The sequence below is a fragment of the Zootoca vivipara genome, chromosome 9, assembly GCF_963506605.1.
Source record: "Zootoca vivipara chromosome 9, rZooViv1.1, whole genome shotgun sequence".
NCBI lineage: Eukaryota > Metazoa > Chordata > Lepidosauria > Squamata > Lacertidae > Zootoca > Zootoca vivipara.
The window spans coordinates 12,349,573-12,374,862 of NC_083284.1; the positions used below are offsets into that span (position 1 = coordinate 12,349,573).

General features: G+C 44.9%; 1 protein-coding gene across 1 annotated transcript in view; it reads left to right on the forward strand.

Annotated features, from left to right (window-relative positions):
• Positions 1-25,290, forward strand: part of CFAP299 (cilia and flagella associated protein 299) — a 325,747-nt gene that overhangs the window by 103,823 nt on the left and 196,634 nt on the right. The window contains exon 3 of the mRNA XM_060278392.1: positions 7,378-7,468. Within this exon, the coding sequence (XP_060134375.1) occupies positions 7,378-7,468 (91 nt within the window). The remainder of the gene's footprint in view (positions 1-7,377; positions 7,469-25,290) is intronic.

Here is a 25,290-nt window from a genome sequence, read left to right on the forward strand (position 1 = left end):
CAATTTGTGATTATTATTTTTTTTTTTAAAAAAAAAGAAGTCCTCATAACAACGCACTAGGATTTTCGTGTGAATTCCTCCTCTGTACACAGTTTGGACTAATGTATATTTTTTTGCAAACAATGTTCCCTACTGTGTTTTTGTATGCTATTTTCACCAATATACCATATTAGTGAAAGTAAAGTAGAAGTTTAAGAGCTTCCAGAAGAATAGAACATGGAGTTAGAATATGCTGTATAACCCTCCCCCCAATCAGAAAATTGCTTTAGAAGCCATGCAGAATGTTTATTTAGATTTAAAATGGAGATTGGCTCAGCAAAATTGCAGGTATACTGTACTCTACAATGTCTTTATAGGAAGGCATTGTCTAATTCAGATGGATGCTGGAAGTGTAATGCTTTAAGTCATTTATATACTGTCGTCTTTTGTATATTATTTACTAGAAAGGTAGGTCAATCATGCATTCTCAGTGTATTTAAATTTCCTTACTCTACTTGTTAATTCATTGCAAGTTATATTGCAATTCATTTTGTTATAATTGATTTTGATAGCTCAATGACTAAGCCCTTTGGGCAACGTCCGAACACTGAACCACTGATATATTCATAGCTGCCAAGTACCCCGTTTTCCCCGGGAAACCCCCGTTTTTACTTACCTTTTCCCGGTGATCCTCGGAACACTTTGTCTCCCGTTTTTCTCCGTTATTTTCTCCTGCCAGTGGCCATTCCCCCCCCCCCCCGATTTGCCCTTCTATGGGCACAAAAAATGGCCGCCGCCGGCTTCAAAAGTCGCATCTACGCATGTCCGGAAGTGCATAGACGCGACTTCCGGTGTCGGCGGTGGCCATTTTTGGTGCCCATAGATGGGCGGAGCGACACCGGAAGTTGTGTCGACGCACTTCCTGACATGCGTACAAGCGACTTTTGAAGCCGGCGGCGGCCATTTTTGGTGCCCATAGGGCAAAGCAACACCAGAAGTTATGGCGACGCAACTTCCGGTGTCACACGGCTGCCGGTCCCGGATTCTGCAGTCCGGGACTTGGAAGGTAAGGATATATTACAAGTGGACTCTTTATTTACTTTGTTTGCAATTATTTAAGATAAATCCTATTTTTGGAAAGAAACTGCTTTTGCTATTTTATGGGCGTTTATTGTTTGTTTACAGATAGTTGCCTTGATGATATTACCTTGTGTCTGTTGGAGGTGTAATTCTGGCAATTCCTCAGTGATACACATGATGTGGGCATGTCCAGTGATATTTTCTTTTTGGTCTGAAGTTGTTGTCCTTATCAATTTGCCCATCTGATTGGGTTGTCCTAGCCCGGCAGGGACACAAGCACTCCAGACGGCTTCCAACAAATTAAAACTTCCAGCACAGTATAAACATCAAACATAAAAAAAACTTGAGCTTCTCATTCCCATTCCAATGTGGTTTGTGCAGAAGGAACATTTCCTTTCTAATAAATTAGATTACATTGAAGATTCTGCAGTGGACGGACTGAAGAAATGGGCTGCAGGAAGGGATGGGGAAGAACATTACTTTTTAGATAGCATGTGTGAAATTAAACACAGCATTCAGTTTTTCTCTTGCCTTTTTTTTGCATTGCCTTTATACTGCATCGAAAGGGTGCAATTGCATGGATATGTTAACAATAGAATAACTGAGTGTTTGCATGCCAGTAAAGTGTAGCTCTAATCCTTTGTAAAGAAATTACTCTAGCTTTCTTTCTTTCTTTCTTTTTCCTTTTTGAGGAAATAACTTCTTTTTGGTATTTATTTTTACAAGCTTTTTCAGGTCACTGAGTGTTAAGTAAACTTAGTCAAACAGGAGAAATGCATAGCAGGGGCTAAAGAATCCCTTCCAACCATTTTTCCCTTTCTAGTTGCCACTTCTCCCTTTCTTGGGAAAACAGAGAGGACATAGTAAGACTGTACAAAGCTTGACTATTCCCAACACAAATATATCCAACTGGTCCTTGTGGGCATGGGGGCTCCCGTTTCCATGCAGCGCTCCCCTGCTTGCTAGGTTTCCTTTTCTCTGGAGGGTTAGCTTTTATTAAAATTGATGAAGAAGGGCAGTCGTATATGACCATTGGTATGCATTGATATGTGCTGTGGGTGCATGCACACATATGTTTGTGTGTCAAGGCCCCCAAGTCACCCCCAGGAGAATAAAGATACAAGGACACAGCATTTTAGCAAAAAAATAATAATCATCCAGTAGCACCTTAGACACCAACTAAGTTTGTCATTGGTATGAGCTTTTGTGTGCATGCACACTTCTACAGAATTTTAAGTTAATGTTAATGGGCAAAATTTAGGCCACAGCTTTATTGGTTACAGGATGTGAGCGGTATTGGCTTAGGCATTGGCCTCAACAGACTATATCTGACCCTGTTTCCCCTTTTTAAATACAGTGGAACCTCGGTTTATGAACACCTTGGTTTATGAATTTTCAGTTTACGAACGTCACGAACCCATCTGGAACGGATTAATTCACTTTCCATTACTTTCAATGGGAAAGTTCGCTTCAGTTTATGAACGCTTCAGTTTATGAACAGACTTCCGGAACCAATTGTGTTCATAAACCGAGGTACCACTGTACGTAGTCATAAAGTAAGCCATGGCAGGGTTTTTAAGCATTTGAGAAATATAAGCCATACTTCCGTGCCGCGGAAACCAACCCCCACAGGCACCTCCACTCACAGAGTCACTCCATGCGGTCGACACTGCAGGAGCGCGATCAGCTGTGAAGCGGCGCTCCAAGAGCTCCGCTTAATAGCTGATCGCGCTCCCGCCTTGCTGGCTGCATCCCCGCGCTTCGCCTTCTCGTCCACCACCGTCCCTGCCGCTTCCATGCTTGCCGCCACCACTGTGCTCACTGCTTCTTCCTTGCCTGGCCTGGCCAAGGAGGTTGGAGCGCCCTGCAGCGGCGGGCAGAGCGCCTGAGCCAGCGGCCTCCGCCTGGCCCAGCCAAGGACGCCTGCCTCCCCGCCACCCGGAACCGGTGGCTGCTGCAGCGCCGAGCACTCAAGAGAGCCCAGCAGCGCCCTGAGCCGTAAATACCGCATCGGTAATGATAATAAAATAAGACATCCCTCCGAAAGTGCCACAGGGTTCTGTCTTGGGCCCAGTCTTGTTCAACATCTTTATCAATGACTTGGATGATGGGCTTGAGGGCATTCTGAGCAAGTTTGCAGATGACACCAAATTGGGAGGGGTGGCTAACACCCCAGAGGACAGGATCACACTTCAGAATGACCTTAACAGATTAGACAACTGGGCCAAAGCAAACAAGATGAATTTTAACAAGGAGAAATGTAAAGTACTACACTTGGGCAAAAAAAATGAAAGGCACAAATACAGGATGGGTGACACCTGGCTTGAGAGCAGTACATGTGAAAAGGATCTAGGAGTCTTGGTAGACCACAAACTTGACATGAGTCAGCAGTGTGATGCAGCAGCTAAAAAAGCCAATGCAATTCTGGGCTGCATCAATAGGAGTATAGCATCTAGATCAAGGGAAGTAATAGTACCACTGTATTCTGCTCTGGTCAGACCTCACCTGGAGTATTGTGTCCAGTTCTGGGCACCACAGTTCAAGAAGGATACTGATAAGCTGGAACGTGTCCAGAAGAGGGCAACCAAAATGGTCAAAGGCCTGGAAACGATGCCTTATGAGGATCGGCTTAGGGAGCTGGGTATGTTTAGCCTGGAGAAGAGAAGGTTAAGGGGTGATATGATAACCATGTTCAAATATATAAAAGGATGTCATATAGAGGAGGGAGAAAGGTTGTTTTCTGCTGCTCCAGAGAAGCGGACACGGAGCAACGGATTCAAACTACAAGAAAGAAAATTCCACCTAAACATTAGGAAGAACTTCCTGACAGTAAGAGCTGTTCGGCAGTGGAATTTGCTGCCAAGGAGTGTGGTGGAGTCTCCTTCTTTGGAGGTCTTTAAGCAGAGGCTTGACAGGCATACCGTGTTTCCCCTTTTTTAAGACACCGTCTTATAACATTTTTTTCTCAAAAAAACACAGGGTGGCTTACTTTTGGTGGGATGTCTTATTTTTTTTTTATTACCGATACAGTTTTTACGGTACACACACATCCCCATGCGTGGGGAGGGAGGGAGGAAGGAGAAAGCCAGCCATCTGCCACCGACAAGAGATGGCAAACAAGCTGCCATCTGTGGGCAAACACTCCCCCATATCGGACCCCAGTGGCTGTCAAGGAAAGGGGGCTTTCCTCTCCCTCACCCCTGGAGATGGCGAGGAAGGAGCAACACCACGCTTCTCCCAGGATGCAGCGACTGGTGGCTCCTTTCGAGGGTGCTTGTGCAGGGGAACTTCACAGGAGTTTTTGCTTCCCGCGCCTCATAGCGCCCATCTCTCAACATGTCGCCTTTAACGGCACCCAAAATCAGTGCCGCTTTCCCTCGCAGCCAAGCCAGAAATTAAGGAGAGGGTTTTTGCAGTTGCCTTTGCAGCTGCAGGCATCTTCTCTAATGTGTCTTAGACCTCGGGAAACTTTGTTGCCAAGGGAGCGCCCCAACCAAACTCCATGCAACCTTTCCCCTCCTCGCCCCCTGACGCCCCTTTCTCTCCAGATCCGTGATCTGAGCACCCCTGACCCCTTCCCCCTCCCCAGGGGAGCGCGCGCCGGGGGTAGGGAGGGAGAAGGGGAAGCGCGAGCCCTTCCTTAGTGCTTCAGCCTTGAGGACTCTCGCTGGGCGCCTCCGTCAGCAGCGGGCTGTGCTCGGGTCTGCCGGGAGATGGCCCGCCAGGCCGGGACTCATCGAGGCCGCCCTCCGGTGTCGCCCCTTCGCTCCGTGCCTGGCCCCTCCCGCAGGGCTGGAGCTCGCCCTGGGCTCGCCGGGCGGCGCGTTCGCAGTGCCTCTGCAGCAGCGGCAGTAGCGGCTCTTCCTCGTGCTCTTTCCCCAAGGCTCCCGCAGGCAGGATGGTTGCCATAGCCCGGCAGCCCTCGGCGGGCCGCGGGGCAGGTCCGTAGCTGGTGCGGGGTGGTGCCCTTTGCTGCGATCGGGAGCTGGAGGCGCCGGGCGCTGCGCTGCGCCGCGCCATGTGCCCACGCGCCCCTCTTCCTCTCACTCTCTATGGACGGGGGAGCGGGGGGGCGGCCCCGGGGTGCCCGGCTCGGAGAGCCCCAACCGGGCCGTGGAGAGCTCAAGAACATAGAGAACAAGCAGAAAATGCTGGAGACGCAGCGGCGCCGAAACGAGGAGCTGGGCTCACTGCTTCTTCCAGGGAGACTTTACAGTGTCTTCCTGCGGCAGAGGGGCTGCCCGCCACCGGGACCGCTGCCCTCAGGGAGACAAGAAACAGGGTCCTCTTAAATGGCGTTTTAAAACGCCATTTTCTTCCCCGTGCTTGCCGCCTCCGCTGCGTCGGAGTGCTGCAGAACAGCTGACTGGAGCATGGCTTCACAACTGAGCGCGCTCCTGCAGTGCCGGCTGCAAGGAGTGACTCTGTGAGTGGAGGTGCCTGTGGGGGTTGGTTTCCGCGGTGTGGAAGTATGTCTTATTTTCGGGGTATGTCTTATATTTCTCAAATGCTTTAAAACCCTGCCATGGCTTACTTTATGACTACGTCTTAAAAAGGGGGAAACACGGTATGTCAAGAATGCTTTGATGGTGTTTCTTGCTTGGCAGGGGGTTGGACTGGATGGCCCTTGTGGTCTCTTCCAACTCTATGATTCTATGATTCTATGAAAGTAAGCCACCCTGTGGTTTTTTTTTGAGGAAAAAAAGTTATAAGATGGTGTCTTAAAAAAGGGGAAACACGGTGATTCCTGCCCACCTTGCAGGAAGTCTAGTAAGGGTAAACCACCAGTAGGGGGAGCCCCACCGATGTGGATCGACTCGAGCATCCCCTAGGTTCTCGCTGGGGCCATGGCATGGCCCTAGCCCCTCCCTGGGCTTCGGACAAGATCCACACCCCCGGATTCCTTTAACGGAATACCTTTAAGCATGGAGGGGCAGGTGATGGCCGCAGCTCCCCTCTCCCCCACATCGCTATTCCAATGCCTAACCGCCAAACCGTACAAAGTTGTGACAATTGCTACGAGGTAGGCGAAAACCAAGTGGCTGGTGCCAGTTTGCCAAGTGGAAAAAGTCCTACCAGGTCCCTCAACGGTGACCAACCAAAGTCCATAGCAAGGCCAGAGACGCAACCTGGAGAACGGGTGGGAGGGCGGGAGACCCGTGGCGCGAGGCTGAAAGGGAAGCCCCAGAGTCGCGCTGTGGCTTAAATCGGCCCCGGCTACGCCCCCAAGAGACCCAATTAGCTGCCTGGCAATATGAGAGGGCCGGGGTCTCTCCCAGCGGGACGTGGGACGCCGTCCTGCCCCCACGCTGAGGCGGGAGGAGGCTAGGTGACCCGACGGCAATCCGGCCCCACCCGGAAGTGGACCCGATTTGTAATAGAAGTGCAACGTTTGGACGAAATATGCTTACAGTCCATGGCTACAAAATGTGGTCCATGCCAGAACTTAAATTTGAGTTGATTGCAAGGAATATGTAACTCATTCTGTATCTGCTGTGAAGCCCGGGATTTAGTGGAGTTCCGCGTTTATTTTCCTGCATTATAATATGGTCTCCTGTGCTTTCAATATTTGTATTCAGAAGAACAGCACAGTGCACAGGAAAATCTGCTTTAATTATATAACATCTTCATAAGGAAGTACCTTATCAGGAAGCACATCAAGATCACCCCTCATTTTGGGGACTACATAAATTGTTTTGATCCCTGCAGTCTAAACATAAAGGTAGTGCCACATACAGCAGCATGTACAACTGCCATTGACTGGTGGATGCGTATCATAACGACATAAGACAGAAGTCCTATCTAGTTCAGCATTCTGTTCTTAGTGGCCAACTAGATGCCTATGGGAAGCCCACAAGGATCTGCTGGGTTCCAAACCAGTCTAGCTGCTGGTAATGGGCCTGATCCGGCCTTCTCTGCTGCATTTGCTTGGAGTTGACACAGCAAAAAAATAAAAAATACTGCCCCCATTTCTTGCCCTGTTTGGCAAAAGCATTGTGGCTTTAGATGTGGTGGCTCTGCCATTCGGTTCAGCCTTGCTGCTCACACTATGTTGGGGTTGTGTTGATTAATTCAGACACTATATATATATATATATATATATATATATATATACACACACACATACATATACACACCGCAGTCCTTTTTGAAATATGTAATATTGGTTTGGAACATTGTCAAGGTACTGATGAATCTTCTCTTGGACTGATTTTTTTTAAAAAAATTTAAATTCACTCTTGTTTGAATGTTATTTAGATGAGGAAGAAGATAGAAAAAGCCAGAAACAAACATTGTGTTCTGTCTTTCCCTTACCAGAGCTCTGGCAAGTGCAGGAAAAGAGCTGAAAGACGAATTTCTGAAGGCATTGGCGGAGAGGGAGGAAGCTAACCGCAACGGGAAAATGTCTGTAAGTAAACTTGACAGGAAAGTTCTGTAAAAACAATGTGAGATTGCAGTGAAAAGCTGCCATCCGAATACTGCGGCTATTATGGGTTCTCAACATGGAAATGTCAAATAGAATGAAACTTATGGAGGAAATTGAGGGAAGACTCAGAAATCAATTGATCAGAGCACAACTTGATTATTATTATTTTTACAAAAAAAAACCCATGTCAGTAGGTTGTGTGAAGGCTTGGAGAGTAAAGAATGGAGCAGATCTACTTCTCTACAGACATATAAGATCTGTATGAAAACACAACTCTGCATTTCATATGTGTGCATATGCGCACGGGACGGGGTATTTTTGTTTTCCTAAATAATATTATGCCAAACTTTCACAAGTTTTGACAGGGTCCTTTTGTAAGTGCAGCTGAAATGCATGCACTGAAAATTTCATACTCTTAGTTCTGATACTCATCAGTGCAGCCAAATGTTAAGATACAAAAACTATGCGTAGTGGTGTACAGACGCTTCAGGTTACAGACGCTTCAGATTACAGACTCTGCTAACCCAGAAATAGTACCTCGGGTTGTTAAGAACTTTACCTCAGGATGAAAACAGAAATCATGCTCCGGCGGCGCCTCAGCAGCAGGAGGCCCCATTAGCTAAAGTGGTACCTCAGGTTAAGAACAGTTTCAGGTTAAGAACGGACCTCCAGGATGAATTAAGTTCTTAACCTGAGGTGGTACTGTATTTACATTTTTCTGATATTTACATTTTAGTACTGTACTACTATAACAAGCATTCTGAACTCTTCCTTATCCTTAGATACTTGGCTGCTTTGGAAAAACTTGGTAGCCGCCACTGAGTTGGCCCATATGTGCCTTGAGTTCTCTTTGTTGGATCAAGCCAGAGGTTAGATCTCCAACGCAGTGCCCTCATAAACTCCCTTTGCCAAGACCTGCCTTTCCCAGTTTTGGGCCTTTTTGTTGCTATTTGGTTGTGGGGGTGCCTGTTTATAAAATCTGTTTTATTTGTTGTGTGTATGGGGGGGGGCAGTGTTTTGCCTGTTGTTTGCCTCTTTGTTTGTTGTTGTTGTTGTTGTTGTTGTTGTTGTTGTTGTGTGTGACCATCACCAGAAATACACTAACAAACACATACTTGGCTGCTTAGGGGGCTAGAAGAAGCTGTGTATGGGCCCCATGCAAAACATGGTTCATGCTTCTGGGGGACTGCCAAATTCTTATCGTATTTCACCCAGCAGAGCTTGACTGCTACTGAAGGCAAATGAGCATAATGGTCACAAATCCAATACATTCAGAATTGGCGCTGTCCATAAGAAATCCAGTTGTGGCAGACTTAACTTATACTTAAAATATACTTATAATAAGTCTAAACCTCAATGCTAAGCATACTGTGTACAGCAGGGGTCAACAAACTTTTTCAGCAGGGGGCTGGTCCACTGTCCCTCAGACCTTGGGGGGGGGGGCAGGACTATATTTTTTTTGGGGGGGGGAATGAATAAATTCCTATGCCCCACAAATAACCCAGAGGTGCATCCTATATAATAAAGTCCCTGTGTCTCTGCGTCTAGTCCCTGTGTCCGCGCTACTGCGCATGTGCCCCACGGACAACCGTTGGGACTTGGAATGCAGAGACACTTGGATATTATTATCTCACTCGCGCGCCCAGGACACTCTCATGCGCACGCGTACGGGTCCAGCCAACCAGCCTCAAGCACAAGCGCGCACGTGTGGCGGGGGGAGGGAGATGGGGGCGCGGAGCCTGCGCGCACATGGCGGACGCCCTAACCCCCGTCCCTCCCTCAGCCACGGAGGCGCCTGTGAGGTCGCAGAGCCGCCCCAGCTGGGCTCCTTTCCATCTGGATGGCGACAGTGCCTCTGAGCACAAAACTTAGAAGTGGAGGGTGGCCAAGCCACCTGCGAAACTTCTGTATGTTATTCCAAATAATATGCAGTGATTTTCCTTTCAAAAAGCCCCCAACACACCATTGGATACAGATACTGCTTCCATGGAATTTCACTTTAATTGGAATTGGGATGGAGACTGAGTACAATGTTGTTGTTGTTTAGTCGTTTAGTCGTGTCCGACTCTTCGTGACCCCATGGACCATAGCATGCCAGGCACGCCTATCTTCCACTGCCTCCCGCAGTTTGGTCAGACTCATGTTCGTAGCTTCGAGGTCACTGTCCAACCATCTTGTCCTCTGTCGTCCCCTTCTCCTTGTGCCCTCAATCTTTCCCAACATTAGAGTCTTTTCCAGGGAGTCTTCTCTTCTCATGAGGTGGCCTAAGTATTGGAGCCTCAGCTTCAGGATCTGTCCTTCCAGGATCTGTCCTTCCAGTCCTTCCAGGATCTGTCCTTCCAGTTTGATTTTCTTGCAGTCCATGGGACTCTCAAGAGTCTCCTCCAGCACCATAATTCATTAGAACTTGCTATCTATAGTAGTCCATTGGGCTACAATAATCTAAACTCATTATAATGTCTACCATATGTTGCTATAAACCCATCCATCATGTAACTTGGGTACCATCCCCCAAAATGAAGTTATCAGATGCCTTAGACGTATGGAAGTGCTTATTTCCATAAGTCGGGATAAGGATTTTATCACTGGTCTTTTCAAATATCTAGAGTTTTGTTAACAAGGTTCCAATGAATGGTTGGGTTGACATGATAAATAGCCTTTCATACTTTCGGTCTTCTAATTTGTACATTATTGAGATGTTGCAGATCTTGGGAAGTTGGCTAAGGTTTCAATCAATTAGCAAGTTACCAAGAATATAGCTTGAATGATTAGGAAATGATCTAAACAAAATGTGCCTAGACAACGAATTCTGAGATCAGGTTGGTCTAAATGATGGTTTAGCTGCTAAACTTTAGCATGGGGCATTGACATTATCACTGAATGTTGTCTGTGTCAGCAATTAACAAGCATGAACATCTTAAGCTAGTGTAAAAACAGCTTGTTTCCATTCAAAGGAACCACAAGTTCTGATTCAAGCAAAAGAAATGTGAATTGGATTGTTTTTAATACACCAATTTCCTGTGTTGAAAATGCCATGAAACACAAGATTGCATTGTATATCACCAGAAAGATTGTGCTGACATGATCTTTTGCTGATTTTTATTATTATTATTTTCCAACTTTTATTATATAAAAAAAGAAGTGTGTGGGGGAGAGGGAGGCTGGTATTCTGCTGCTGAAATAAAATGTGCATTGTCAAAATATTCCTTTCTCTTCTGATGGAACCCATGTCTGTGCAATTAATACTTCCCTGCAGAGATGATATGAGTCATGCAGTTAATCATAATTTAATTTCAAACAAATCACTTTTGTGCTTCGAATATGAATTGCATATCACATTCCAATTCTCTGCTAGCAGGGCACCATAAAAAAGACGTAAAACTGTGCATTTCCTGGAAATAGCTGCGATTTCCCTTCTAGCAGCACAAATACCAATAACTGGTTTCCCCTGCATGTTTAGAGTAAAAGAAATGTCAGGCAGTTTTAACGAGAAAGGCCTTCAGGCAGCTTAAATATCTGATCTTTGCCAGAAGGGTTTCAGTCATGGGTTTCAGTCATAAAATATATTTTTTGCTTTCAGATTTTTCCAAAAATAATTGTTTCCTTTTCCTTTGCTCTTTGTTTTTTTAAAAAAGTATTTTATTTTATTTTTGCAAAGTTTGCATGCTCTCTGCAGCAGAGGTACCCCCAATAAACGATATCTTTTCAGCTTCCAGAGGTGGACTCAAATGACTTTGAAGGTCCCTTCTAGACATTTGCTAGGGCGGGAAAAACACCACTTAGTCAATCTTGGGGGTGTATAGTGAGATTTTTTGGAGGGGGACACAAAGCTGTGCTCATCCAAGTGTTGAAACTGCAGTGGTTTCTGAACCTGGAGCTGGAAGGATTTCAAACAGGGATTCAGTTGGAGCATCAAACCAGAATGAGGTTACAAATTTCTTAGACCACACTAGTGAAAGCTTGCAGGCGAAATTGAGCTTTGATATGAATTCAAGGGAATGCTGATGCGCTTGTTCCTGATGCTTGCTGCAGTTATGACTACCACCTACTTTTCTCTTCCTTACAATACACTCGCCTCGCCCAACTTTGACTCATTCCCAGACTTTGCCTCCTGTGTTGCCAGAAGTTGGGTGTAACAGCAAGCACCTGGGTGCAAAGCATGCTAGTTCTACTTTAGTTTGCACAGCAGAATTGTTGCCGCTCGCAGAGGGAAAGAATATGTAACAGCTAACATGTTGGGCATTATGCTTCCTGAACTACAGACTTCACTTTAAAACACCAAATTGGGAGTGCAGGGAAGCTCTGCTGAGGCCGTGCCCATGCATTGGGTAACAGGATATAAAGGACCCCTGACCATTAGGTCCAGTCGTGACCGACTCTGGTGTTGCACGCTCATCTCGCATTATTGGCCGAGGGAGCCGGTGTATAGCTTCCAGATCATGTGGCCAGCATGACAAAGCCACTTCTGGCAAACCAGAGCAGCACATGGAAATGCTGTTTACCTTCCCGCTGTAGCAGTTCCTATTTATCTACCTGCATTTTGACGTGCTTTCGAACTGCTAGGTTGGCAGGAGCTGGGACCAAGCAACGGGAGCTCACCCCTTCACAGGGATTTGAACCGCCGACCTTCTGATCAGCAAGCCCTAGGCTCAGTGGTTTAACCCACAGCTCCACCTGGGTCTGTCCCCCCCCCCCGATATACTTCTTCTTAATTGTATTTCACTGTTAATATACTTCTTAATTATATTTCAATTAAACAAATACTTTGATAAAATACATATTTTGTTATGTGCTTTAGATACCAATGGTACCTTGGTTTAAGTATACACAATTGGTTCCAGAAGTCTGTACTTAACCTGGAGCGTACTTAACCTGGAGTGAACTTTCCCACTGAAAGTAATGGAAAGTGGATTAATCCGTTCCAAACGGTCCATGGAGTACTCAACCTGAAGCGTACTTAACTCGAAGTGTGAGTGTAATTGGTTCTGGAAGTCCGTACTTAACCTGAAGCGTACTTAACCTGAAGCGAACTTTCCCATTGAAAGTAATGGAAAGTGGATTAGTCCATTCCAGACGGGTCCGCGGAGTACTTAAACTGAAAGTACTCAAACCAAAGCGTACTTAAACCGAGGTATGACTGTAGCATATATTCAACACAAAAAACAGCGACAATTTGTTGTTGACAAAGGACAGCTGGACATATAAAGGGCCCCATTACCTTCAGTAGCTTAGGGCCGGCATGGGCAAACTCAGCCCTCCAGATGTTTTGGGACTACAACTCCCATCATCCCTAGCTAACAGGACCAGTGGTCAGGGATGATGGGAGTTGTAGTCCCCAAACATCTGGAGGGCCGAGTTTGCCTATGCCTGGCTTAGGGCCTCATCAAACCTAAATTCGGCCCTGCTCATGGAAGCCACGTATTAATGAGAATTTCTGGGTTTGTTTGTTTTTGCTTTACAGGGAAGCAGCATAGCTGCCAAGTTATCCATTTTTTTAAGGGATTTTCCCTTATGCTGAATAGGCTTCCTCGCGAGAAAAGGGAAAACTTGGCAGCTATGGGAAGCAGCGTAGAGATTCTGTGTGTGGGTCACTCAGCAGTGATGCTTCACAAAAACCTGGGAACCAGTTGATACGCTCAGCAGAATCAAGTGGTGAAACTTCTTGTGTACTATTCTATGGGATTTCTTCTTATAATGTTCTGCCATTAAAAAAGGAAAAAGGAAAATAACCTCTCTGCACATATAAAACTAGCGTGTTTTCCCTTCTCTTACACTCTGATATTTTTCTATGTGCTGGAAGTCTTTTTCCTGCAGGAGTATTCAAATATGCACCATCGTCTTCAGCCAAGTTTTGCTACTTGATCCTGCTAAATGTGTCAAGCTGTACCTCTTAATCCTGCTAAATGCATAATTTGGTCCTCAGCAATTTAGGAAATGATTTCAAAGTAACCTTCCTCATCTCATTGAGCAAATAGTTTACTGACTTCCAAGTCTCAATTTCTGAACTCTGAATCTTTAAATTGCTACGACATTTACCAAAGGTTACCTTGATTTATGGCAGAATAACTTTATTTTGAGTAACGGACAGAGTCGGTTGGGGACTTGGTGGTTTTCTTGCCCAATTGTTAGTGTGGCAGGGTTCCTTGAGCCCTTTCCAAAAGGTTCTCAACCTTTTGCATCCTTGAAAATTCATTGTGGCTATAATTTCACTATTCATTTTAATATATAAATCTCTAAATACAGTGGATATTTGCGTGGAAGATTCATTCCTGCCAAAAATGAAAGCAGAATGTCAAGATAAAGCAGATTACAGGCAATGGTAACCGCAGCTTCCCCAAACTATGCAGTAGCCATTTAGTGGTGTATATTTGTAGAAAAGCTCCAGAACTTATTTAACATCAAGCATATGAAATTTTTTTTTGGGGGGGGGCAGGCGGGATTCAATGCAGAGTCATGGACTTGGGGAAATAATATTCTCGGAACGAGAAAGTGCCTTTGAAGTGGCTAACACTAGAGTGCTATAAAAATCACATCTCTTCAAAAAGAAAATTACAAGTTAAAAACGAGAAAACCCTCATAATTTGAGGGCAAACTCTAGTAGCTGGAAGACTGCTCAGCTGCTACAATATGAGCTTGCAATATTTTCTTTAAAAATACACCCTGAAACAATTACTTCCCTCATGGTGATGACAAACATGGCATTTCTGCAGCAGCGAGTCCAGTTTGAAGGCACTCGCATGGCATTCCAGACAGACATTTCTGCACGTTTACAGCAAATGAAGAGACTTGCGTTTGGTTGCCATCCCTGGGCAGTAGTGCTGGATTTATGTATAAGCAAAACAAGCTATAGCTTAGGACCCCACTCTATTGGGGCCCCCCAAAAATTTTAAAGGAAGAAAAACTGGATGTACATTTCCAAAATATAAGATAAAGAGCAAATAGAATAAAACCTACATATAGCAACAGTGTTTGTGTGTTGTGTAGGCCAGCGTTTCTCAACCACTGTTCCGCGGCACACTACTGTGCCGCGAGACGGTGGCTGCTGTGCCGCGATGTGAGGCAATGAGAAGGGAGATTTGCGGCCGCCAATAGGCAGCGCTGACCCGCCGGAAAGGAAGCCGGCCGGGTCAGTCTGGAGGGCGCGAGGGCGCGAAGGGTGTTTCTCCGTCATCTCCTCACGCTCGCTCCCTGAGCGAGGCAGCGCTTCATGGCCGAGGCCGCCTCCTCGCGCTCTCCCCATGCGCTCAATGGAGAAGGCAGCGGCGGCAGCGGTGCAGGGCGGTGGGGACTCTGGAGCAGCAGCAGCCCCGTCCAGCGGCGGCAGTAACAGCAGCAGCCGCAGCAGCAGCCGCCCCACCTCGGCGGGCTCCTCGCCGTCCTCCTCCACCAGCCGGGGAGGGCTCTCGGGCCGCCAAGGAGCAGCGGCGGCGGCTACACCAGCGGGGAGGCCGGAGGGAGGTGGCGGTGGCGGCAGCAGCAGCAGCAGCCCCAGCTCAGCCGCGGCCGGCCCAGGAGGGAGCGGGGGGCTGGCGGCAGGCAGGACGACGGAGGCGGTGCTCGAGGGCTCTCTCAGCAAGTACACCAACCTCATCCTCCCTATTCCTCAGTCCCCCACCCATTCCCAACCCCCAGGATTTGCCCCGTCTTTTAATGGTGGTGTGCCGCGTGATTCTTTTGACGGAACAAGTGTGCCGTGGCCCAAAAAAGGTTGAGAAACACTGGTGTAGGCTCTTATGATGTAAGTAATGGGCCCCGCCTGCTAGCCTGCTCCCTAAAATATCACAGGTTTGCTCATTTCTATATATAGGGTGCCTACATTCTGCATGTGCAAATGGCTTTAGATACCTATTAGGCCCATAAATTACCATATAGCATACATTCAACACAAAAAAAGATGCAATTTGTTGTTGACAAAGGACAACTGGACATATAAAGGGCCCCATTAGCTTAGGGCCTCATCAAAGCTAAATCCAGCCTTGCCGGGCAGCGAGAAAAGCTGGCATCGCCGCCTTCCTCAGATATAAAACCAAAATGCAGACAGTCTGTCTAAGGCAAGGACGGGGAACTTTATTTATCTTGCTGATGGGCCAGATCCTTATCTCCCCTACTGCTCACAGACCAAATCTGATGAGAGAGAATGGGAAAAATTATTGAAGACTGAGATAAAATTTGCTGCATGTGTGGCTATTAAAGAAAATTATATGAAAACTAGCTGGCCCTGCGGCATGTTGCTGTGGCTTAGTCTGTTAAATGGGTCCTCAGAGTCCCCCTTCAGATTCCTCCCCCCACCCCCGGGTTTATCCCTGTGATCGGCCCCACCCTGTCCCAACCCATGACCTTTCCTGCCCCCTCCCCCCACCCAGGGGAGCCCCCACCTCTATCTGGCCTAGTCTGCAAACCTCTACTCAGCCTAGTCTGCAAAGCCAAGCCAAGCTGCTGTATAGTGGGAATATTTCCTACCTGCAGTACCAGTGTAGCCGCCGCTAGAGGCCACTGTTGTGCAAGGTCTCCTGATTCTATTTCCCAGCATGCACTTTAGGGTGAGTTGTGTGTTTTTGAACACGGGGTTTGGGGTTTTTTATGTGGCTCAGGTGTGACATTTGTCTTTGAAAACAGTATGGGCTTGCTATTCCAGCCGCATTTGACTTTGTGTTAAAATTTGAACACAATCGGTCAAGCGGTTTTGTTGAACATTGGAGAGGAACACACATGCCCAGTTTACATTTATATATATATATATAGATGATGATGTATAGATGGTACCTAACTCCAGTAAAATTATCAAAAATGTATAAAAATAAAGAAAGTAAGTGTTGGAAATGTAAATCAGCAGAAGGGACATTTTTTCATATTTGGCGGGATTGCAAAATTGTTAAGAAGTATTGGGAAAGGATTTATAACGATTTGAAGAAGATGTTTAAAATAACGTTTGTTAAAAAGCTTTCCTACTACAGTAGGAGTGGCTATACCAAGACCGCAAAAAGACTTATTTAAGTATGCAGCGACAGCCACATCAATACTATTAGCACAATATTGGAAAGAAGAAGGTGTCCCAGCTAAAGAAGATTGGCAAGTGAAGTTAATGGAATATGCTGAAATGGCAAAATTGACTTTGAAATTAAGAGGAAGAGATGACAATGATTTAAAGAAGATTGAAAGGATTTATGGCCACCGGTACAGAAGCAATGTACACAGGTTAATACATTAGCAGCATTTAAAAAATACTTGTAAAGACATTATGACTGGGCTATAAGTAATTTTAATAATTTTATAATTTAAAATGGACGTGTGTGTGTGTGTGTGTGTGTGTGTGTTTGAATATATTTTTTGTGGAAAATTAATAAAATAATATTAAAAAAACACACAAATCTGACGAGAGAGAAGGACTTCAGGGCATCCCATGGGGCTTGGAAACAGCCTCACACAGTGCTTTGAAGTCCTATTGTTCCACAGGATTGATGTCTTGGTGACTTACATCCCTACTTTCTTCAGGGGTCAAATGCACAACTGAGTTCCCTACAGTGGGGGGCCAAGACTACCTGAACTGGCTGGTATGTATGTATGAAAGAATTAAGTCTTGCCCCAAGGGTGAAGAACTCACTGTGGCCACTGGAAATATAGCATGTCTTTCTTTACCCTGGTACTTCCTTCCTTCTTTTATATCTTCACAATTCTTGGTAGGTCAACCATTTTCTAAAGTTGTCTAGGTGCTTATTGAACGATATCTCATTGGACATGGAGAAGGGTGTATTGACCCCAAACTAAGGCCTAGCTCTCACTAGGATAGTGAATGTGTGTGAGCTTCTATTTTGTCCTGTTTCATAATAATTGAGATTTATGATAATCACAGAATTGTAGAGTTGGAAGGGACCCCAAGGGTCATCTAGTCAAACCCCCTGCAATGCAGTAATGTTAAACAAGATAACGTTACACAATGAACAAACAGGCTATTGCCTAATATAAGCTATGAGTCTGCAATCCTTTAACAGTTTTGAAAACAACAACAATTTGATTGTGTGCATTAAGGTAAGGACACCGTACTGGGGAATTTGCATTTAAAAATTCCCTCACTTATTTTCATATTATGTGCCATTTGCTTTGAGCTTTTTTTGTTGAATCAGATATAATTGCAATATTATTAAGAAGTATAATATGTATGTATGATGATGATGATGATAATGTAAAACAACCACAACAGTGGAACATTTGCATTAGATTTAGTGGGATGTGATACCCATCTGAATTGCTCTCCTAGTTACGGTAAAAGGTTTTGCAAATTAATTACAGATCAAGGGTGCGTCACCAACTGCTCTTTATATTTACCTGTGCCAATATGCTTCTGATGTTGTGTATGAATGCACTAGCATGTTTGAGCAGTCATCCTTAGGCAAGTGCAAATAAACCTCTATCAGATCCCTTCAAAACACACTGTAAATCTTTATAGCACTGCAGCCAAATGCAAAACCGCATGACCACGTGGTTTAATTCTCCTGAGATAGTACATGTAATTCCGTCAGGTTTTTCCATGCTCATTCATCAGTTTGGGGCTTTCATCTGCTTTTAAAGTTGTGGATTTTCAAGCAGGGGTGAAATTGCTCCTGTCACTAATATATGTTCTTGTTACTCCATCATTCTGTCAGTTTGCTAAAGAAAGTATGAGAAGGGGCGTGTTTCCACAAATACCAAGAAATGCAGGTTTTTCTGTTTAGCTAATTTGACAGTGTTAATCTCAACACAAATGTAATTTTTGTTTTACACCAGGTATAATGGAAGCGTATTGTTTTACTCTCTCTCCTATTAATATTATTACTAGTATCATGAAGCCCGTTAAATTAACGGGTGCTAGAATTAATTAGCGGGGTCCCCCCCCCCCCCGGTGACTCACCCACCGCCACCACCTCAGCCCCTCACTCAGTCCCTTCCCCGCCCCAGCCAGCTGCCTCCTCAGCTTCCTCTCTCCCTCCCCATTTCCCACCCTCTCTTATTCTATATGTTAAGTCTTCAAGTTCTACCAACTTAAGTTGCCAATCCTCTTTAGTTGGGACCTCACTCGCTTTCCATTTTTTGGCTAACAAAACATGGGCTGCAGTTGTTGCATACATAAATAACCTTTTGTGACACCTAGGAATTTCAGTCTGGGTTATCCCCAATAAAAAGGACTCTGATTTTTTTTAGGGAAAGTAGTTTTAAATATCCCCCCCCCATTCATTAGACATCAACTGGAAGCATATTCTTTTACCATTAGTTGTAAAACTAATATTTGCTCCCTTTGCATATGAATCATGGAATAGAATCATAGAATCATAGAGTTGGAAGAGACCACAAGGGCCATCCAGTCCAACTCCCTGCCAAGCAGGAAACACCATCAAAGCATTCTTGACATATGGCTGTCAAGCCTCTGCTTAAAGACCTCCAAAGAAGGAGACTCCACCACACTCCTTGGTAGCAAATTCCACTGCCAAACAGCTCTTACTGTCAGGAAGTTCTTCCTAATGTTTAGGTGGAATCTTCTTTCTTGTAGTTTGAATCCATTGCTCCGTGTCTGCTTCTCTGGAGCAGCAGAAAACAATCTTTCTCCCTCCTCCATATGACATCCTTTCATATATTTGAACATGGCTATCATATCACCCCTTAACCTTCTGTTCTCCAGGCTAAACATACCCAGCTCCCTAAACTGTTCCACATAAGGCATCATTTCCAGGCCTTTGACCATTTTGGTTGCCCTCTTCTGGACACGTTCCAGCTTCTCAGTATCCTCCTTGAACTGTGGTGCCCAGAACTGGACACAGTACTCCAGGTGAGGTCTGACCAGAGCAGAATACAGTGGTACTGTTACTTCCCATGATCTAGATACTATACTCATATGGATGCAGCCAAGAATTGCATTGGCTTTTTTTAGCTAAAATACGCTTAGACCCAGGAAGAGATCCTGGGGAAAAAAATCATTTCGAAAATATTTCGTATCACAAAGTAAACTTTCTGGGCCCAGGGACACATTTGAAAATCTAACAAATAGTCATGGGCACCAAATAATACTATTTTACAGAAGAAAACCAGATTTCGCCCAGCACTAATGGGTTCCAAAGTTCAAGAAGCATTAGATCTGCTTGATTCATCCACCCACCCCAAACTTGTACTCAGTCTCAGTTATAGAAACCCATTATAATGGTTAAATGAAACCCAAAATCGGTTCTGCTTAACTTTGAGGGTAACCTATTCTGCTTGTGTTGTTCAACTTAACATCAGTGCATGTCTAGGTGAACAGTTCAGCATAGTTATTTCTTTCATTTAGTTTTCTGTTGATATTGCTTCACGGCCCACAGCAAAGATCATAGAAGCAGGTGCACCTGAAGAGGTTTCTTAACAGTGGAAGCAAAGTTAATGTTTTACCCAATCCAGATTATGCCTGGGTTGACATAGAACTAGTAGGTCAAGGATCTGCCTTCAGAAATATGTGTGTGTGTGTGTGTGTGTGTGTTTTATATTCAAGCCTGGAGAAATTGATTTTCTCATGACTCCTGGTGGTAATTTGACCTAAGGAATAGATTGGTTAAGGTTAGGCAGTCAGGCATTTGTATTTTGCTTTTAGATGCCAGACTAACTTGTGATGGGTAAACATCCGCCGCAAATTGTTAGTTCTGTTCTAGTGCCACATGAGTTTTTACAGAAGTGTTTGGCTTTCGTTTTCCTTCTGGAGAAAATGGAAAAAAGCTAAACTAAATGAAAGCTGGGGATCATTGTAGATAATTGGATGAAGTTCTGTCTTGGAAATACCAAGCCAAGTGGTCTCTAATGTCTGCATCATTGCACAGAAACACACAGCCACACGCAAGCAAACCCTGCATATTCCAACCCAAGAATGTTTTCCTTTTCAAGGTCGGTGCACATTATCGTTTATGATGTAGAAGACTGCATTGGCACAGTCCCCCAGGTATTTGAGTAGACTTGTAAATAGGAATCTTGGTTTCTCTCAGAAATGAATTACTAGTTCCCATAAATCTCCCTGGTTTTTTGTGTGTTTTTTTGCAAAGAGAGTGTGGAGTTTTCCTGGAGTCTGTGTGTACATGCTTTAATCTCTCTCCACCAGGTTTTGGTCTCCAGCACCACCTGCTTCTCCATGTTGCTGAGTTTGAAGCATTACCTGCTGTTGTTGTTTACTAGCTAGCAATACGTTAGCTCTTGCATTGCTTTGCAACTCATGTTTTCTGCTTGGGCAAGCTCCAAATTGTCCCATTTCTGATTTGACTCCGCAGTTTCCAGCTTTTTCTAAATTCTTTAAACTTTTCGGCAGTCCTATCACCGTTAAGATACACCAGGGATGGCCAACTCCCAAGAGACTGCGATCTACTCAGAGAGTTAAAAACTGGCAGTGATCTACCCCCTTTTTTGGGGTTCAGGTCAAAATTGTTGAGCTTTGTTTAGGAAGGAGGAAGCCCCATTTTTGGGGGGGTTCGGGTCAAAGTTGTTGAGTTCTTTCAGGGAGGAGGTAAAATGTTGAGCTTTTTTTAGGGGAGCCACAGTTGTTCAGCTTCTTTGGGGGGAGCCAATGATCTACCAGTGATCTACCACAGACGTCTAGTGATCTACCGGTAGATCACGATCTACCTGTTGGACATGCCTGAGATACACAATCCATAATGCTGGAGCCTTGACAATTCACTGGTTGGGTTATTACATAAGGCTGTGCCAAATCAAGGCTTAGGTGGCTGCACAGGATCACAGAAAGGAGATGGTTGGTGTTGCTCTTCCTCTGGTCCTGCTGTTGCGGTGAGCTTAAGTCATGGTTTGGCTTAGCATATCATTCAAACCTGGGCTTGTGGTTTGTCTTTGCTTCAAGCTCTAACCAAGGTTTGTTGCTGATTTACAGCAAATGCTTTGTCAAGAGAAAACAAACAATGAGCCGAAGTTTCAATGACAGGCAAAGTCAAACCAGCCAGACAGGAAGAGGAGCAACGTGACTGTTATAGCCTATCTGAATAGCCGTTTGTGCTAATTTGAGGGGCTTTTTGTGGCATGGTATTTCATAGACAAGGCACCAGACACATGGTGAGACCATAGTTCAATTTAAGAGCTCATGCTTTACATGTAGTCCTTCCCAAGTTCAATTCCTTGCATCTACAGTTAAAAGGATCAGGCAACAGGTGATGGGAAAGACTTCTTCCTTGAGACTCTGGAAAGTTACTGCCAGTCTGAGTAGACATTAGTGGTCTAGGTAGACCAGTAGTCAGATCTGGTATAGGTAAACTCCCTATGTTCCTACCAAATGTGTGATGAAGAAGTTCCCTATCAATCATACTACCTCTTCCTTTTCTTTCAAAGTTTGCTATGTGGCTGCCAGGGTTTACATGCCGAACAATACAGTTAGACTAGAGTTATGAACTGGGCAGAACTGGCTTGCACAGTTTGTGACCCACCAAGTTGAATAATAGAATCGTAGAGTTGGAAGAGACCACAAGGGCCATCCAGTCCAACCCCCTGCCGAGCAGGAAACACCATCAAAGCATTCTTGACATATGGCTGTCAAGCCTCTGCTTAAAGACCTCCAAAGAAGGAGACTCCACCACACTCCTTGGTAGCAAATTCCACCGCCGAACAGCTCTTACTGTCAGGAAGTTCTTTCTAATGTTTAGGTGGAATCTTCTTTCTTGTAGTTTGAATCCATTGCTCCATGTCCGCTTCTCTGGAGCAGCAGAAAAACAAGCTTTCTCCCTCCTCTATATGAAAGCAACCTACAATTAGGAGGTTTGTAGGCCTGGAGTGGAATAGCGATCATTAGAAAACTTGGTGTTGATCATTGGGCAAGTTGCTGGATTTACATACTTCCGAATATTTTGTAACAATAACACATGGCATGTTTGTACCATGCCTTTCACTATTTTTGAAAAAATAATAATCTCTTTTGGGGATTCTCCAGCAGGTGGCAGATGTCTGTCTAAGGAGCTGTTCCGAATGACAGCTCTCCTTGAGGTTCTTCCCTTTCGTTGGACATGTGCTTCCTCTAAGTCTGCCAAGATTATTTTCCTTCCTAAAGGAAAGTGTTTGGTACGCTGTCTTTCCTCCTTCCACCCCCCTGAAATGGCAGTTGAAGTGGAAGGAATGGGGAAGGAAGGAAGTACCAGGCCATCTTTGTGAAGTCAAGAAAATACTTCACGCTCATTTGGTGTTCCAGAGGCTGTTTTGTCACATCAAATATTTCTGATGCTCAAACTAAAAATGCAGACAGCTTTTTAGAGCAGCAATTGCTCAGGAAGTTTTGGTTTGTAAATAACCAGCAGCATGGATCAATGAGCTGGTGGATGGGTACCTACTCAGTAACCTTAAACAAACTGCTCTCTCATACACACTATGTCTTTTTCTGTCTTGGAATTTGTCCGTCTGTTCAGCCTGTATATTAAGCGAAGCATTTGCAACCCCTTGTAAACATATGTATGCCTTGGACCATTCTGGCATATAGCAATCACTATGAAGTAGAAGTACTGTGTCTTGGGCATTCTTTTTCCACTTCCTACAGAGGCATCTACACTGTTGGTTTAATGTTCTTATGAGTTACTGTTTTTCTTTATAATCACACAAGTTTCAGAACTGTAGCAATCTGAAATCTTGTGCTCAGATCCTGCTGTTGTCTTGGACCGCTTTGCTAGACCTCTAGTTTCCTGCTTACCATCTCATAATCGCATCCAGACATACTTGAGTTTAAACTCTTTCAGTCCTTTGATGTAAGAATGGCACCTTAGTTATGCAAACTTGTTAATTGTCCGATCTTCATTATGTTTCCTTACTCTGCAGATCTGGAGTTCTGTACATCCAATATTTTGTTTCAGTTTTCTAGTTATATCTGGAAGCTCACAGGCAAGGCACAATGGGAGATGCACCCCCTATTGTCTCTCCCCCCCCCCAGCATCTAATAATCAGAAGCATACTGCCTCTAAACATGAAAGTTCTGTTTAGCAATCATGTTTAGCAGCTGTTGACAAACAAATGGATTTCTTAAATCCTTTCAGCACTGGGCCATATGCAGCCAAGGTATAGCCAAGCTTGAGTACCTGAAGGGTTATTGGTTAGTGTTGGCAGGAAGCTGCAATGCCTGTTGACCCAAGATTCAATGTACCACTTGCAAAGGAGCTGTCCAAAGACTGAATCAATCACTAGCTAGGGTCAATGCTTGATATAGTAGTCCAAATTGGGATGAGAGGCTATAGAAAGTCAGAAAGCAGTCTCATGTGGTGCACAAGGATGTGTTGAGCCACAAAGGCTCAACTAGACTGTTGTCCTGGTCATAGAGTGTCAATATACTGTCTGGGATGGAACCCTGTTGGTGCTTGATGGGGATATACATTGCTGCCCATTCTTACCTGCAGCACAGTTTGGCTCCCCAGAGGGGAAACCAGTATGCATATCAGGAGATGGCTCTGGTTTAAGTTTCAACAGGTCCTAAAAGCTCCCTTTTCTTCCCTTTTTTAAAAAAAGGGAAGCTAAGCTAGCAGCCATCTCCACCTCTTGTAACAGGGAATGATATAACAAAGATCTGCATTCATCTGTTACAGAACATTTTCGTTGCACCCATCCTACTTTGGCATGAGCAAAGTGAAGCCCCTTCTTCCCACACAGTTACTCGGTTTTGCACAATCCTGATTTTTGTCATGCAAGATCATTTCACCAGATCTTGTTTGGGCAAATGGAATCTTATTAAGGATCTCCTTAGGGAACTTCATCGTTTCCCCTTATCTATTTTAAAGGTAAAGGGCCCCCTGAGCATCAGGTCCAGTCGTGTCCGACTCTGGGGTTGCGGCGCTCATCTCGCTCTATAGGCCGAGGGAGCCGGCGTTTGTCCGCAGACAGCTTCCGGGTCATGTGGCCAGCATGACAAAGCTGCTTCTATCTATTTTACTTTGATATAAATTGTCTCCCCTCCCTTCTCGTCAGTTAAGCTGCTCACTTTCCCCCCTCTTTTCTTCTATACATTTTTGAAGTTCCTTTGTTGTTCGTGCCTATCCATCACCACCTGTTCTGTTGCTTTTGCCATGGAGGCCCACTGAATCAGCACGCCCTGGGGCATCCCCTCTCAATCCACTGACTCACACAGGGTGCTTTTTTCTGGCAACATCGCCCCAGTTCTCCTGGGGAGGAAGGAGTGTCAGATGCAGCTGTGGTAGCTTCAGGATGAAAAATAGCTCAAGCTCTGAATCGCGCAGTAGGAAGGGAAATACCAGCACGCTTGGGATGCGTAATTTTTATAGACAAAGCAGCGAAGACACACCTTTCTTATGTGTGCATGGATTTACGCAGCTGCTCATTAAAGCTGTCTTGAAAAATATACTGTTCCTTGAGCATACAGCTTTTACTGGTTATCATAAAAAGCAGATTTGACGCAACATCTTTCCACAGGCACATGTCCACATGAACCAGAAACCAGGAGAGAACTGCTGAACTCCTGTTCCCTTCAGATTGTACATCAGGTTCTTCACTCAGAATACGTTACGCACCTTTCCATGTGCTTGTCTTCCCTGTGTAGCGATTGTTGCATTTGGCTTTTCATAGCATCTTCTTTCTTTCTTTCTTTCTTTCTTTCTTTCTCTCTTTCTCTCTTTCTTTCTCTCTTTCTTTCTCTCTTTCTCTCTTTCTCTCTTTCTCTCTTTCTCTCTTTCTCTCTTTCTCTCTCTCTCTTCTCACACAGTGTTGGCCAGTGCGAAGAACCAGTGTGGTGTGTTGATATAGCAATTGCTAATCAGGTTCAAATTCCAGCTCGACCACAAAACTCTCTGGGTGGCCTCAGGCAGTCACAATCCTGTAGCCTAAACCCGGAT